Source organism: Spermophilus citellus (assembly GCF_964194105.1).
Source record: "Spermophilus citellus genome assembly, chromosome: 17".
In the NCBI taxonomy this organism is placed as follows: Eukaryota; Metazoa; Chordata; class Mammalia; order Rodentia; family Sciuridae; genus Spermophilus; species Spermophilus citellus.
In genome coordinates, this window is record NC_138199.1 from 65,117,932 (window position 1) to 65,132,621 (window position 14,690).

At 55.4% G+C, this 14,690-nt stretch overlaps 1 protein-coding gene and 1 long non-coding RNA gene across 5 annotated transcripts in view; one reads left to right on the forward strand and one right to left on the reverse strand.

Annotated features, from left to right (window-relative positions):
* Positions 1–115: 115 nt before the first annotated feature.
* On the forward strand, positions 116–7,512 carry LOC308636443. 4 transcript variants are annotated; one of them, XR_014019411.1, is made up of 5 exons: positions 116–300; positions 1,467–1,726; positions 5,510–5,683; positions 6,437–6,659; positions 7,108–7,512. It is a non-coding gene; the product is annotated as an uncharacterized lncRNA (long non-coding RNA). The 4 variants fall into 4 exon arrangements; XR_014019412.1 differs by having other exon boundaries at positions 7,176–7,512; XR_014019413.1 differs by having other exon boundaries at positions 6,437–6,603.
* Positions 7,513–11,987: 4,475 nt separating this feature from the next.
* CACNG4 (calcium voltage-gated channel auxiliary subunit gamma 4) overlaps positions 11,988–14,690 on the reverse strand; it is a 53,839-nt gene continuing 51,136 nt past the window's right edge. Inside the window, exon 4 of the mRNA XM_081271738.1 lies at positions 11,988–14,061. Within this exon, the coding sequence (XP_081127864.1) occupies positions 13,523–14,061 (539 nt within the window). The 3' untranslated portion in view covers positions 11,988–13,522. The remainder of the gene's footprint in view (positions 14,062–14,690) is intronic.

The window sequence follows — 14,690 nt, forward strand, 5'->3', positions numbered from 1 at the left end:
TTTAGTGTGCCTGACTGAGCCAGAGTGGGCTGGCCTTGGGGCTGAGGGACGCTGGACAGGGCTGAGCAGCTGCCCAGACGTGTCAGGGGCCTGAGGAAGGCTTCTATTAATGCTGCTCCCTGGGTGTGTCACCGGGGATGGTTTCTGCTCGGGTTTCAGGGCCCTCTTCCCCTCTGGAAGCCAGAAATACCCTGGGGCGGGGCAAGGAGAGAAGGCTCTAGATGGTGACTTGAGACCTCCGTGGAGTGGAACGGGGAAGGGGCGCAAGGCAGTGGCCCAGGGAAGGCGACAGCCCACCAGGTGCGTGAAATCTGCCGGCTCTAGGCTGCAAGGCACAGCCTGGCAAGGGCAGGGCCCTGGGAGACCCAGGTGGCATGGCTTCCTGGTCTCACACTGCAGGACAGACACCAAGGCAGGGAGAGCGGGCCCTCATCCTGGGGATCTGGGGAACCCAGGAATCTGCCTAGGGTCATCTCAGAGGCCACCTCCCAGGCAAGCACTTTAGCCACAGGCCCACATAGTCCCCCATGCTGCAGGAAGATTCGGCTGGCTCCTGGGCCTGGCCTTCCCCAGCTCTCACCCCACTGTGGTCACATTATTTCCTTTTCAACCCTCTTCTCCACTCCTGGGTCCAGAAGAAGAGCTCTGTTTGGGGTAAGTGTTCAACAGTTTTCTGAAGCTTGCAAACTGCCCTCCGGAGTGAAGAGAGACCCCACCCAAGACACAGAGCCTGGCTGCATGGGGCTGCAGCTGTGTGCCAGGGCACTGTCCTTAGTTTTGCCTTTTATAAGTGGAAAATAAAGATGATCCATTTATGCCTTCATGTACAAAGAAAGCGTTTATTTAAAAAAAAAAAAAAAAAAAAAAGGGCAGTAGGTTGATTTGTGGCCAGTGGGTGCACATTCACAGCAGAGAACAGAAGAGGATTAGGGACCCTTGTCCCAAGGTTCTGCCCCACCTCCTCTCCCTGGGCTGGCCCTCAGCTCCTACGTGCCTCCTGGGTTCTGCTCTCTCTTCTGTCTCTGCTCAGGCATTGTTGGGTGTATCGAAGAGGCTGATGCATGACCAGGAAGAGAGCCTGAGTTGGGCAGGGCCTCAAACTTCAGAATCCTGGCCTCAGGTTGACAGGCTCACAGAAAGACTCTCCTAGTGCGTGGAGAGACATTCTTGGAGTCGCAGAACATTAACACTAACGGGTGCTTCCTCTCTACCAGGCACTCTGCTGAGGCTTCTCATGTCATCAAAGTTGATCTTCCCACTAATCCATGGGGTGAGAACAACGATCGCTCCCATTTTTAGATAAGGACACTGGCTCAGAGACATGAAGTAACTTGTCCCAATTCACACAGCCAGGAAATGGTACAGCCAGTGTCAAAACTCAGATTATGATCTCTAAGAACTTCTCTCAAAAAATGGTCTCATCTTTGCTCCCCTTCCCCCCGGCCCCTCCCCTGTGTTTCCTGTAGGGCTAGTCCACCACAGTCGCCTGAATGCCCAGTGACCCACTGACACCTGCCACGCCCTGCTCAGCTCAGAGGGGCCCTCTGGCTCCACGCAGGTGGCTCCTCTCCATGGAGAACTCTCAGGAACTGCGCTCTCGGGATGCTGGTCACCTCGGCTTACCCACTGCACGCCATGCACCCCAGGACAGCAGCAGCTGGGGAGCCAGACGTTTCCGGTGTATAAAGACAGAACATGGAGAAAGAAGCTGTTTAATGATAGCATCGTGAGTAAGCGTGGGGTCATTTGAAGAAATGCAAATGCCTTTCCTGGTAAGGAGGGCAGCTGGGGCTGTCTTGTGCTGCCTCCGGAGGTCTTGGGAAATGCACGGCTCCTGGTGCTCACTTGACGTCGGCTGCCGTGACTTCATGGTCTCATCAAAGAAGCCCGGCCTCTGCGAGAGGGCAGCGTGGAGCAACTTGTGCCGCGCTTTGCCTCGGTGGGGGGGCGGGGGGCGGGTGCGTGCCAAGTCCTCAGCCCAGCGTGAGTGGAAGCATTAAAGATCGGTGGCCTCTTCCTTTGAAGTCGTCTTTGTGTGCCTCGCACCACTTGGCCCGAAGCTCTGGCGATGGCAGGCCGGCCTCCTTCGCCTCCCTGTTCACTAGATCTCTTCAAGCAGAGCTTTTCTGTCACCGGGGCCACTGTCAAGCTGTCTGTCTGCCCTCCCCGACACCCCAAGCCTTGCTGGACCAGGAAGGGTGTCAGTGGCCATGGCCACCCGCATCTGCTGGGAGCCCGGGCAGGGACACCTCCTCATGCTCCGCTCAGATGCTCCACTTTCCAGGACATCAGGCAGGAGAGCGTCTTAGCGAGGCAGCGGGTGAGTGGGCAGAAGCTGGCTGGGATGGAGCCAGGCCCAGGATCAAACCCTGCTGGCTGGTCTCCAGCTGTGTGGCTTCCAGCAGGTCCAGAAGCTCTCTCAGCTGCCCTTTCCTCCTTTGTAAAATGAGGGCAATGGGCCTGGAGGGAGCTGGTGGGAGGATTAGAGATGATGCGTTTTAGCAGCTTAGCCCAAGATAGATGCTATGGATCGAACTGTGTCCCTTGAAATCCACATGTCCAAGTCCTGGCCCTCACCCTGCTAGTATCTGGAGAGGAAGCCTTGGGAGGTAATCGGTTTAGATGAGGTCATGGAGGGGGAGTTTTCAGAAGAGACCACAGAGCTGCCTCAGTCTCTCCACATAAGCACACAGTGAGGAGGCTGTCTGGAGAGCCCCCCACCAGAACCCGACCATGCTGGCACCTTGATCTCAGATTGCCAGCCTCCAAGTCCAGGAGAGAAGACATTTCTGTGGTTGAAGGCACACAGTCTGGTGCTTTGTTATGGCAGCCTGATTAAGACAGCAAGCAATCGATCCCAGAAGGCTGTTATGATTATTGTAGCTATTTATAGACTACAGATGGTTTTTTCCCTGATGGGTGATAAGCTTTTGGAAGGCAAGGACACTGAGACTTTGCTATATCTCTGTTCTAGATCCCCTCAAGGGCCCAGCCCAGGTCGCAACCTAGGGTAGAGTCTTCATAAATGCTTATTGAATGACTGTTGGATGAATAGATGGATGGATAGATGGATGAACAGATAAACTAAAGGAAGGAGATGGGATCTCACAATACTCTGTCACGTGACCCAAGAGACATTTCCATGTGTTTAAGATCACAGTAACCTAAGAAGTGGCAGCAGGGGCCTATCTGGGACCCCCTGGACTAATGGGTAATACGCCTTTAGGTGCTGAGGAATGTCTTAGGAGGAGGAGGTCAAGTTCAAAAGGAAGTTGCTCCTGAGATCTGACATTCCCACAGTCTTCAAAGTGGATGGGCCACACTCAGCTCAGGCAAGGTGAATCGGTTTTCATTTGTCCTAAAAGGCTGCTCTTCTCCTAAGAAGGACCAGAACAGAACTAGGAGAAGAAAAGCATCGTCTCTCAGAAGTGGGATTTATTCTAAACCCCGGGGGCAAGAGCCCCCGACACACTCTCTTTGGTCACATGCTGATCTGATTTTGAACTCAGGCTTAATTCGGAGAAGAAGGAGTGGCTCTGAGGGTTTCACCTTAAAACACCATCAACAAGCAAGGCCCCACCCACTGTCCTAATCTCCTGACCACTTCCTCTCCCTCCCAGCTCCTTAAATTAGGTCCCCTGTGGCATCAGGCTCCTGATCCTCAGTTGCATCCTTCAAACCTCAGCCCAGAGGGACCCAGGTCTGTGTGTCACCTGCTCCTCCCCCAGTGCCCTTCCCAGAGCTCCTGCTCCAGAGGCAGGCAGAGGCAGGGGAGCAGCTAGAGGGAAAATGCATACCTAATAAAACACAAGGCCCTTCGATTGACCAAGAGGAAATGGGATGAAATCACTGGACTCAGGAAGTTTGGGGGGGCTCCTCTCCAGCTCACGACCACTGAGATGTCCTCCTCCTATTCATGTGCCCCAATCCCTCCTGTACAACACCTCTCCCAGCTTCCATGTTTCCTGGAAGTCTTTTCTGATTGCCCTCCCCACAGTGGCACCTCCTCCCTGTTTCTCTCACACCCCCCCTGAGCCTTCCAGCCCACACAGGCAGCCAGGGCTCGGGTCCTGCCGGGGCCAAATGGGTGAGATCCTCCCCAGGACTCCTGGCCCTTGAAAAGCCATCAAACCAAGCCTGTCTGAGGAGGGGCTGGGGCCTCCCAGGACAGAACTCCCTGAGCCGAGAGTGGTGGGCAAAGCTCCAGGCAGGACACAGGGCCCTGGTGACGCTTCTGTGCTGCTGCTACTTCCACAGAGCCCTTGGGAGGCCTGTTCACAAAGTTCATCCCGTAAGCCCCTGGGGAGGACAGCACAAGGACCAGGGTCCCTAATGTGGACCAGAAGTATCAAAACTATGATGTCTTTAACAGTATTTCTTCAGGGGAAGGGAGAAAAAAAAAGCATCAATTTAAAGAAAAAGATGCAGTAAACAATTGTACAGGACACGCCTAGGATGTGGCCAAAATCTAGCCTGCACAATGAAGAGACGGGTGTGTGGAGCTTAGGGCTGCTGGGAATGTGTACATGCTTCTGGAAGGGCTAGTTGTAGCCCAGCTTTGCTGTGGACTGACTGTGTGCCTTATGAGAGATGGGTCACCTCTCTGAGCCTGTGTCCTTGCTCACAGAGCTCACAGAACCTTGTGGGCTAGGGCAAGAATTAAATGCAATAATGTATGTGCATACACCGGACGCATACATGGAGGCGGTGATGTGCACACCCTCACCAGAAGCCCTTTGGGGGGCAGGGTGTGCACTGTGTGGTGCCTCTGACCTGCGCAGCAATAGGAGACAGCTCGTCATTGAGCAGGCCAGAATGAAAGGATCGCAGTGATTACTCCCCAGCCAAGAGAATGATCATCTGATGAGCCCTTGGAAATCCTCGTTGGCCATCTTCCTCATTACCATTCCTCTGGGAATGATTGTGGGGGGATTTGACAACAGTGCTGAATCCTGCAGAAGAGGTAGTGATGGAGTTAGGGAAAAACTACTTTACGACTGTCACTGTCATTGATGGATGGAGTCATTCACTCAACAAACATTGACTGATCCTCTGAGGGCTAAGAACATGAGGAAGACACCAGGTCTGTCCTTGAGGAGCCCACAGTCCCGTGGAAGAACTGGACATAATCCTTCCACTGTGATAGCAGCTCTGAGAGAGGGGAGCAGGAAGCAGGCTGGGGACACAGGTGGTCAGTAAAGCATTAACCCAGCAGGCCTGGGTCGTCCAAACCCTGCACATTTCTAAGAAAGAACTGGCGCTAGGTAATAACTCCTTCCTCTTTCTCTTCTTCTTTTTGGTCTAGGTGACAATTTTTAAGCCCTGGGAACATGCTGCCTGATACAAGTGTTTTTCCATAGCTGGGACTTGGGCCATACCAAGTCCCACTGCTTATGTGAACAGTGGGATTTGTGGGGAGGACCCTGGCCCATGCCACACAGCTTCACTTCTGGGATGGGAGTCCGGAGACTGAGTAGCTAAGGCCATTCACGAGGCACTCTGTTCCTAGGTTATGACCCTCGGTTAAAAACCCCGAACACAAAGTCTCATCTCAGATGAGTTTTCCTGGTGGGCGGTTGGTTCTTCAGGTGTTGTCACACGTCATTGCCTGCAGAATCAAGCTTGGACTTTGCTGGGGAGGACAGCTGCCAGCTCCCCTGGGCTCTCCTGGACCCTGCTCTAGGTACCCTTTCCCTTCGCTGATTTGAATCTTGTCCTTTCACTGTAGTAGACAGAACTGGAATCATAACAGCTTCTCTGGGTTCTGTGAGTCCTTCGAATGAATCATTAAGACAACTTGAGGGTGGTCCTGGGTACCCCTGACTCACCACTGTGTGGTGGCCATGCTGGAGGGGGTGGGCCAGGAGGGAGCTCGCGGATGACATGGAGGATGAACAGGGGTTAAGGCAGGGAAAAAAGGGGCCCAGACCATTTATATGTGGTTAGGTCCGGGCGGGTTTGAGGAACGGGGATCAGAGGGGAGAGGAAGCAGGGGGGTGGGGTGCGGGAAGTAAGCCAGCTGGGACCAGACCCCACAGGGCTCCATCAACCACACGGGAAAATGGAGTGCGTCTGTTTCCCAAGACACCAGGAGCTTCATACTGGGCATCCTGTCTACATCTACTGGGTCAGCACTAAAGCAGTGAGGGATGAGGGGGGCGGGCTGAGATAACAAGGGGCCTTTGCAGGCACCGAGCGCCCAGACCAAGGCAGGGCTGGTGGTGGGGACTAAGCAGGAAGGGATCTGTGTGAGAGACCCACAGGCGGTGGTCCCAAAGGGATTTGGTGGGAGACTTGGTGTGGGAGGAAGGGGTGAGGGTGGCAGACAGAGACCTGGGTGGACATGAGGCTACTGATAAGGACGAGACAGTCTAGAGGAGTCCAGCGGATTTAAGCAGATGGGTTCAGGTTCAGACACTGAATTTCTACAATGTAGGATATGCCTGTAGACCACAGTGAGCCCAAGGCAGCGATTTAATTAAATAGAAGGGGTCAAGGAGGAGTTGGGAGCAATGACAGAGCTGGGAAGGCCTTCAGGACCCCCGAGAAGACTCCTCCCCAGAGGCTCCAACACCTGTCTTCTGCAAGTCCAAGTCCAAGGATGTGAGTTCATTGCCGGCTCTCATACAGGACTTGTGCTGCCAGTTTTGTTGGAATCTGTGAGTTTGAGAGGATCCATCTCAAGCTTATCTGCTCTAGGCTTCCTCGGCACCCCCTGAGCTTCTTCAGAGCCCCCTCTCCTTTGCTAGTGGGGAACTCCTGGCACTGAGTGAGGGGCTGGGCTGCTGGGGGTGCTCTATTGGGAACCTGTTGGGGGACCTTTGCAGAACAGGGCGGAGGGAGCAGTGTCCTCAGGGGGGCGCATGGGATCGTTTATCCCAGGAGGTGGAGAGAGTCAAAGATGCAGGAAGAAGGCTCAGCAGAGCTGGAGGACGGGAGGGAGGGTTGGCTGGTGCAGAAGGAGCCCAGAGCCAGGGAGGGTAGCAGAGAGACCTGTGGGCAGGCTGAAAAATGACCACAGCCACATTTCCCTTCCCATGTCTCCTTCTAGAACCTAGTCACTCCCCAAGAGTTGAAGTCACTTTCTCTCCCCTTGAACTCGAGCAGGCTTTTCATTACCTGAAGCACAGTGGGTTCCCGGGACTTCGGAGACTGCCATCTTTCTCTCATCTCAGGACACTGGGACCCAGGCACCAGGGCTCAGGCCACACGGAGGCCATGTGGAGGCGCTGAGTTTGCCAGCCTCTGCTGCCAAGTGTGTGAGTAAATGGGTCTCCAGGGGATTCCAGCCCCCGGCCATGGAGCCTCTGGTGGAGGGTCTTAAGCCATAGTGCCCCCTTCCAATTTGTGAATTGTTGACTGCGCTCATCTAGTGAGTAGTGGAACTTTGACCCCTAGTGCTTGAACTTTTTTGTATTTTGGAGGGTGTGTGTAAAATGTATCAATCTTTGAATTAGAAAAGCATATATATTGTTATTATTTTTTTAATGAACCTGGCTACTGCAGCTTAATTTGCAATAAACAATTTGGGTCCTGAGTGTCTCATAAGTGTTACTGTGTCCTCTAAAATGCTTCTCGGGGGACAAAGGTCAGGATAGAGGTCCACCAGCCCTTCCCTTGCTGGTAGGCACAGGGTGGGGGCTGGTGGTCGACTATGGACTTCTGTTTTCCTGTTTGTTCTGTAATTTTGTCCAAAGCTGTAAGTTTAAAAATATCCGTATCAGGAGTCTCTGCCTCATCTCTCCTCTGAATTCCAAGGCCCCAGAGCCACCCTTCTCCTTTCCTCCCCTGTCCAGTCACTGGGGCTGGGCAGCAGGTTCTATATTGGGCACTGGTGCAGGGAGCGGAGTCGTGTGACTTGGCGCTCTGAACTCCCTGCCTCCCTCCTTCCCTCCCCCTTCCTCCCTGGGCACCAGCTCAGGCGGCTGCACACCTGGGACCCAGGGCACCTCTGGGTGCAGTCTCACTTAGGGTCCCTGGGAGCGGGTCAGGACTGGGCTCCTACAGCTCATCCTCAACTTTGTGAGACTAAGAACACTCCAGTGGGGTGGGGGTGGGGGGCTCCCAGGGCCTGCAAAGAAAGCGGCAGCTATGAGGTACCTCAGCCACCAGTCCCCAGCAGGAGATACCAGTGGCAGGAATAAATGGACATCAGCTGGAGAAGAAACTGGCAGCGGGAAGACTGGCCCAGGGGCAGCCACACAGTTGGGATGTGGGTTTCTCCTAAACCAAAGACCAGTGGCCCCAGGCACCCCCTCCACAGGCTGTTCTAGAACAATCCATTGTGGGAAACTCCTGGAGTGCTATCAACAAACCCTCTTGAAGGCTCACTCAGTGACCGTGCCGGGTATTTATGAATGTTTCCAAGTATACGTCCTTGTCCTAACACTCCTTGGGGGGAGGTGGTACCTTAGAGGGAACAGGGCTGAGAGAGGCTGGGGAACTTGTCCACGGCGGCCCTGGGGAACAGGGGAGGAGGAGCTGGGGCTCGATCGCCATCTCTCTGGCCCTCGGCCACCCCGCTGCAGCTGGCGGCTGTGGGAAGACACCACTGAGCCGTTGAGTCCCGGTGTCAAGCCGGGCCAGGCTTGTTGAATTCCATCAGCATTCAAGGCTTCGCTTCACTCCTGACCGGCCATTTTCCCGCTTTCTTCTTCAACCCCCGACTTCTATTTCTGAAACTGGAGGCTCAAGAGTGAAGAGGAAAAGGCAAAAATCTAAACACATGGCTGGGAAAAGGCATGCTGGGAAAACGGATGAGTTGTCCTAACAGCTGCACAGTCCAGAGGCAATCACCAACAGCCTGCTCGGTGACCGTGCACGAGTGACCCCCTTCTCTGTGCCTTGTTTTTCCTCACTATATAATTGGGCTGGTGTGGGGCACTCAGCTTCAGCATTATAGACATTTGGAAATACATCATTTCGAGGGGGTGGTGTGGAGGTTCCAGTTGCACCAAAGGGCTCAGAATACAGAGAGTGACGTGGTCCCAGACTAAGGTATCGTTATTTTTTCTTCTTCTTTTTGCAATACTAGGGGTTGAAATCCAGGGGTACTCAACCACTGAGCCACATCTCCAGCCATTTTTATTTTTTATTTTGAGACAGGGTCTCCCCCAATTGTGGAGGCTGGCCTGACACTTGCAATCCTCCTGTCTCAGCCTCCTGAGTTGCTGGATTTCAAGCCTGTGCCACTATACCTGGTGAAGGTCTCACTTTTAAGTGGGTACTGCCCAACAGTTTGGGGGGAGGAGGCCAAGGAGGGAGGCCTGAGACTGGCCAGCTCTTCCCTAACTGTTTTCCTCTCCCTGCTGGCTGGACTGCCTATCCCACATCCCTTTGCTCTTACACATGGACATGTGATTGAGTTCTGACCAGGACTGCGTGGACAGAGGGTGGGGCCACAACTTCCTGGTCCATTAGAATCTCCCACCGTACCTCCACCCCTGAGATCATCCACTGTAGCTGCCCTCCGTCTGCATGGAGATGGGTGTCCACGCCCAGGGTGACCCCCACAGCATGGCCTCTAAATCTCTGCATGATGGTGTGGAGTGGACCACCTCTCCTGCTCCAGCCAGTGGACTTTCTAAGAGTGAGAAAGGAACTTCTATTGCCCAGTGTCCATTTGGGGATCGTTGACGACGTGGCCAGTCTAAGCAACACAAGTGAGGATGGAACAGGGGCTTTTGAGCGGGAGGGGCTCCGAGTGGCCTCTTTGTTAGGGACTAGCACGTGTCAGTTCTTGTGGGCCTAACTCTGCGAGTGAAGGAGCTGGAGATTTCTGCTGCACTCAACACATGATCTCGTGTCAACGGGAGGTGGGAGCAAGTCACCAGATGCAGACTGGCATGGGAGTTCACCTGGGATGGCTGTGAGGCTTGTGCTGAGCCAGAGTTTCCTCAGTGCTAAGAATAAACAGGGGACAGAGAGGTTCTAGCACCAAGTGCCAACTCCAGGCAGCCTTGGCTCCAGGCTGGTGGCACAATCAGCCTGCAGCTTGGGGGGTCAGTGGGTGGGACCTGGCAAAGATCTGAGCTCCCCTGGCCCTGGGGCCTGGAGGCTCAGCACACCCTCGTTCCCAGGTGCCTCTCAGGCAAAAGCAAAGAGGATGAAAAAGCCAGTCCAGAAACGCAGGGAGCGGTCTCTGCAGGCTCAAGGGCAGGGTGTAGGACATTGGGTCTCAGCCTCCCTTCTCGGTTCCCTTCTCTGGGACCAGGGTATGAAAGGTCTTCGTGGGAACAAAGTTCTCTTGGAAGAGACTCAAGAGTTTTGTCCCCTTGGTTTCAGGAGGAGCAGCAAAGCTGTGGCTCCCAGGAAGACGACTCAAGGTCACAGACCTGCAAGAAGGGGAGCTGGGATTGGATGTAAAGGTCCCTGGGCTGCAGTGGGCCATACCTGGGGAAGGGCACGGATTACCCTCTCTCATGCCCCTGAGGAGGGGAACCCTGTCATCCACCCATGGCACACCCCTGGGGTGAACCTGGTGGTTTAGGTGTTGCTGGGGCCGGTGCAGGATGTCAAGTAGCACCTGGATCAAGGGGGTCCCTGTGACCTCTTTCTCTATTCCCCAGGTCACTCGTCCCCGGGGCTGGGGAAAGTGGCAGCTGGCTGCCCAGCCTGGGATCAGGTAGCTTGGTCTGGCAACAGCAGCAGGAAGCCCATTTGTCCTCAATCCCAGCCACTTTCTCTGGCCACAGAGCTTATATTTGGGTTCTTGGGCTCATCTCACTCTTATAGTCGCTTTGGAGGGGAAAGGAGTCTGGTTAGTGGACTCTCCCAGAACCCCTCCAGGTAACATGGGGCCTTGGTGGCCTGGCTTGGTCTGCCAGCCCCCACCTGCAGCTCCCAAGGACAGGCCTGGCTCACTCAGCTGTCCAGATGCCCCGCACACTGTAGGGTGGACTGTCCATCTCCCAGCTTGTCTGTGGAAAGTTACCACAATGGCACCACCCAGAAGTCTGAGGTAGTCCACATCCTGGGGAGGGGGCCGAGAGCCAGGCTGCAGCCAGCTAAGGCAGCCTTGGCCAGCAGCCTCCAGCTGCCCCCTCAGCCTCCCGCTTCTCTTGGAGGGTCCAGTGTCTTGGGGACCTGGGACACTAAGTGTCTACAAAGACTCGGGGGGCTCTTCCCACACCTCCCTGCATCAAGAAGAGAACATTTTAAAAATGTTTTTATTTAATTAAAAAAAAAAAGACAGAACTAACAACCCCAAACCAGTGGTGGGTACGGGATGGCAGGTGCTTAACTGGGGAAACACAGCGTAGGAGGGCGGGCTGGGGCGGGAGGGGGCAGGGAGGCGGGCTCAGGCCACACATCCCCCAGGGATGGCCAGGTCCGAGACTGCCTGGGCTGAGCTGCAGCAGCAGGAGGGCGGCCAGAGACCAGGGTCCTGGGTGGAGTGGAGGCAGTGGGTGGAGAGGCTGTGACGGCAGGAGCCTCTAGGGGCGCTGTGCCCCTGCCCTGCGTCCCTCCTGGTGGCTTCTTCCCCTTCGGTCTGCTCTCTCGTGGTCCCCAGCGTGGGCCCTGTGTTCTCTGCCTGGGGCTGGGCAAGAGGTAGGATTCAGTGGGCGCAGCACTCTTGGGACGCTCTGGGGCAGCGGTCGGGGGTGGCTCGTGTGGCAGCAACAGCAAGGCGACCTTGCTTTTGGAGGAGACAGAAGACAAGTCCTGGGGTCCTGCTGGGGGACAGGCCTCCTTCAGCCTGGTGAGACGGTGGCATGGTGGTGAAGTGGTGGAGGAAGGTGCGGGCTGGGTGGGGAGGGAGGCAGGGCCCGGGCGGCCCCTGACCCTGGTGCTCACTGCTGTGCATGCTTGGACACGTCACCGTACAGAGCCATCCTGGCCGGGAGGAAAGGGTTTTGAGCAAGCACAAAGGGGACCTGGCAGGCCTCGCTCTCAGCTCACCCGCACGCAGGAGCCGGGGGGCGGGGGGGGTGTGATGTCCTTTCCTGGGGGCCAGGGGCGGGCAGGGAAGGACGCAGGTTGTCACGAGGCCTGGTGGACCCAGGTGGAGGGCGGAGTTGCCCAGGGGTTCCGTGAGCAGGTGGCTGAGGTAAGAATTGGTTCGGTCACTTCCGAGAGCAACAGCTACCGGGATCACAGGTGACTGTTCAAGATCGGATTAAGAAGTTTCAAAAAGTAAGAAACGATTTCTCTTTAGAAAGCACACGGTTTATAGAAAAGGGGGTGAGTTCCACGTTCCAGGGGGCTCTTCCGAACCTGGACACACCCCTGCTTCCTCGGCTTGCTGCAGGAGTGGGGCAGAAATGTTAGGAAATACTGCGAACCACAGAACCCCCTTCCTCAGACACACAATGCTGAGATTTCTCTCTCTGAGGGTGGAAGAAAGGCCCAGATCAGCCCCTTCCGTCAAACTCCTGCACTGTGTCCTTTCCACTGGTGGCAGAATAAATTACAATAGGAAGAGTTGGGGGACATGTTGCTGCTACTTTTGAAGATGAGGAAATGAACAGAACTTGCTCTCCTGGTACCGACTGAGCAGACCATGATTGGTGACCAGCTAGGAAATGGATACACGTCTTCTGGTTTATGTATTTATTTTCATTTGTTTTGGTTGCTATTCGCCCTCTGGTCTCTCTTTCTTACACAGATGTTCGGGCTTCTGTTGCCAAATGCCATTTGGGGGCAGTGGGCTGGGGGGTCTGTGCCATCCCCCAGCAACCCCCTACAGCTCAGGGGACAGAATTGCTCCTCAGACCAGTGGGGAGTGTCCAGTAGGAGGCCACTCTGATCTGTGGATCCCTCCAGACCCTCAAGTACAGTCAGTGTGTCCTGCCCATTCTGAGCAAGGCAGAAACTTCCAGAAGCAGGCAGGAAGTCATCAACAGACCTGACCTTTGCCTCACACTCCTCCCCAAGCCTTGGTCTCCTCTGGAGGAGGGAAATCGGCCCCAGGACAGCACGAGGCTGAAGCACCAGTTGGCTATAGAGCTTGCTCTTCAGAATGACTGTTTTCAACAACAGAGTGCCGGAGAGAGAAAGAGGGAGAGAGAGACAGAGAGGGAGGGAGGGAGCTTCAGCATCCTGGTTTCTGGCTCAAAGACACAGGGACTTCTGGTTCAAAAGCAGCTGATGAGAGTGCAGAGGCCCCTTGTGCCTGAGAAGCCTCTGGCGGCCCAGGGCCTGGGGCCCAGGCAGGAAGGAAGGCCCTAAAATTCCATTCTTCTGGCAAGATTTGTTTCCAAGAGGAGATAATGGCTCAATTTTATTTTCCTGTGCAGCTCAGGAGAGCTCTTGGGCCTCCTGGGAGATCAGGAACCCCGGGGGGCAGCCGAACACCCGTCCTGGGATACAGTCCACCTTCCACCTTCCCCAGCCCCGGCTCTAGGCTCCGGCTTCTTCCACTGGACACCAGCCCACGACACCTCCTGAGACCAGGGAGGGTTGCGGGTGGCTTCAGTTCATTGTCCGTCTGTCCACCTGGAGCATCCCGTGCCCTCCTGTGTGACCCAGGCAGCCGATCCGGGGAGAGGCCGGTGCTGAGAGGAGAGGAGGGGTGGGCCACTCACACGGGGGTTGTCCGCCGGCTCAGCATGCTGACGTGGAAGCCCTCCTTCAGGTCCTGCTCGAAGAAGTCGTGCACCTGGAGGAAGCCGGCGTCCTGGTCGGGGCTGTAGCTGGCCGCCGTGGTCACCTTGAGGGGCTCCCTAGACAGCGTGTACATGGACAGCTCGCCCATGGGGATGGCCCCGGCGATCTTGAGGCCCACGGGAGATGCGTCCCTGGAGGGCGAGGCCTCGGTGGACCTGGAGCTGGACCGGGAGCGCCGTCGCCGGTACCGGTAGCTCGGCATCCTGGCATAAGGGGACGAGGAAGAGGCCTTGAGGAATTCCCGTTTGGTCTTGAACCTCAGCTCTTTATTTTTCTCAATGTAAATGTTTACAGCCAGGACGCCCACGGTTTCGGCCACGATGAAGGACAGGGCCCCGAAGTAGAAGGACCAGCCGTAGTTGTAGTGGTTCTTCCTGTCTTCGTCCCGCTTGTCACTGGGGTCGCCCGTGTTGCTGGAAATGTAGACGATGATGCCTATAATGTTGCTGAGGCCTGAAAGAGAAGCAGAGGCGGGGACCGGGTAGGGACAGAGGCAGAGATCAGACCCTCGGCTGCAGCGACAGGACAGGGGACAGGTGGCCGGAGGAGGGGCTCTGGTCATTCCCCTCCTGGAGACGCCTTTCTTCATTCTGGTAGCTAATTGTTCTAAGTACAGTCATCCCTGGGTATCTGGGAGAGATTAGTTTCAGGACCCTCAGAAGATGACAGATCTGCAAGTTCAAGTTCATCACGTAAACAGCCCGAGCTTGCACACAACCTGAGCACACCCTGCTCTGGGCTCCGGTCATCTCTGGATCACTTACCCACTAATATGATGTCCATGCTGAGTAAATGTCTATTATACTCATGTCCATTCTGGGCCCTCGCCCTGTCTTTACCTGGCCGACGCCTTTAGGTCTTGGTTTCCCATGACTTACCCGGTGCCTTCCCCATCCCTGACTCCTCAGAGGCTTGAAAAGCCCCCGTCTCTCTGTCTTGGAGGCACATTGCACACCCGACTTTCTTTTTAGATGAAGTGAAAAATCACACCACATAAAATGACCCTTCAGAAGGGCACAGTGCAGTGGCATTGGGGGCCCACCACCTCTACTAGCTCCAAAACAATTTTGTCCCCCCCCCCC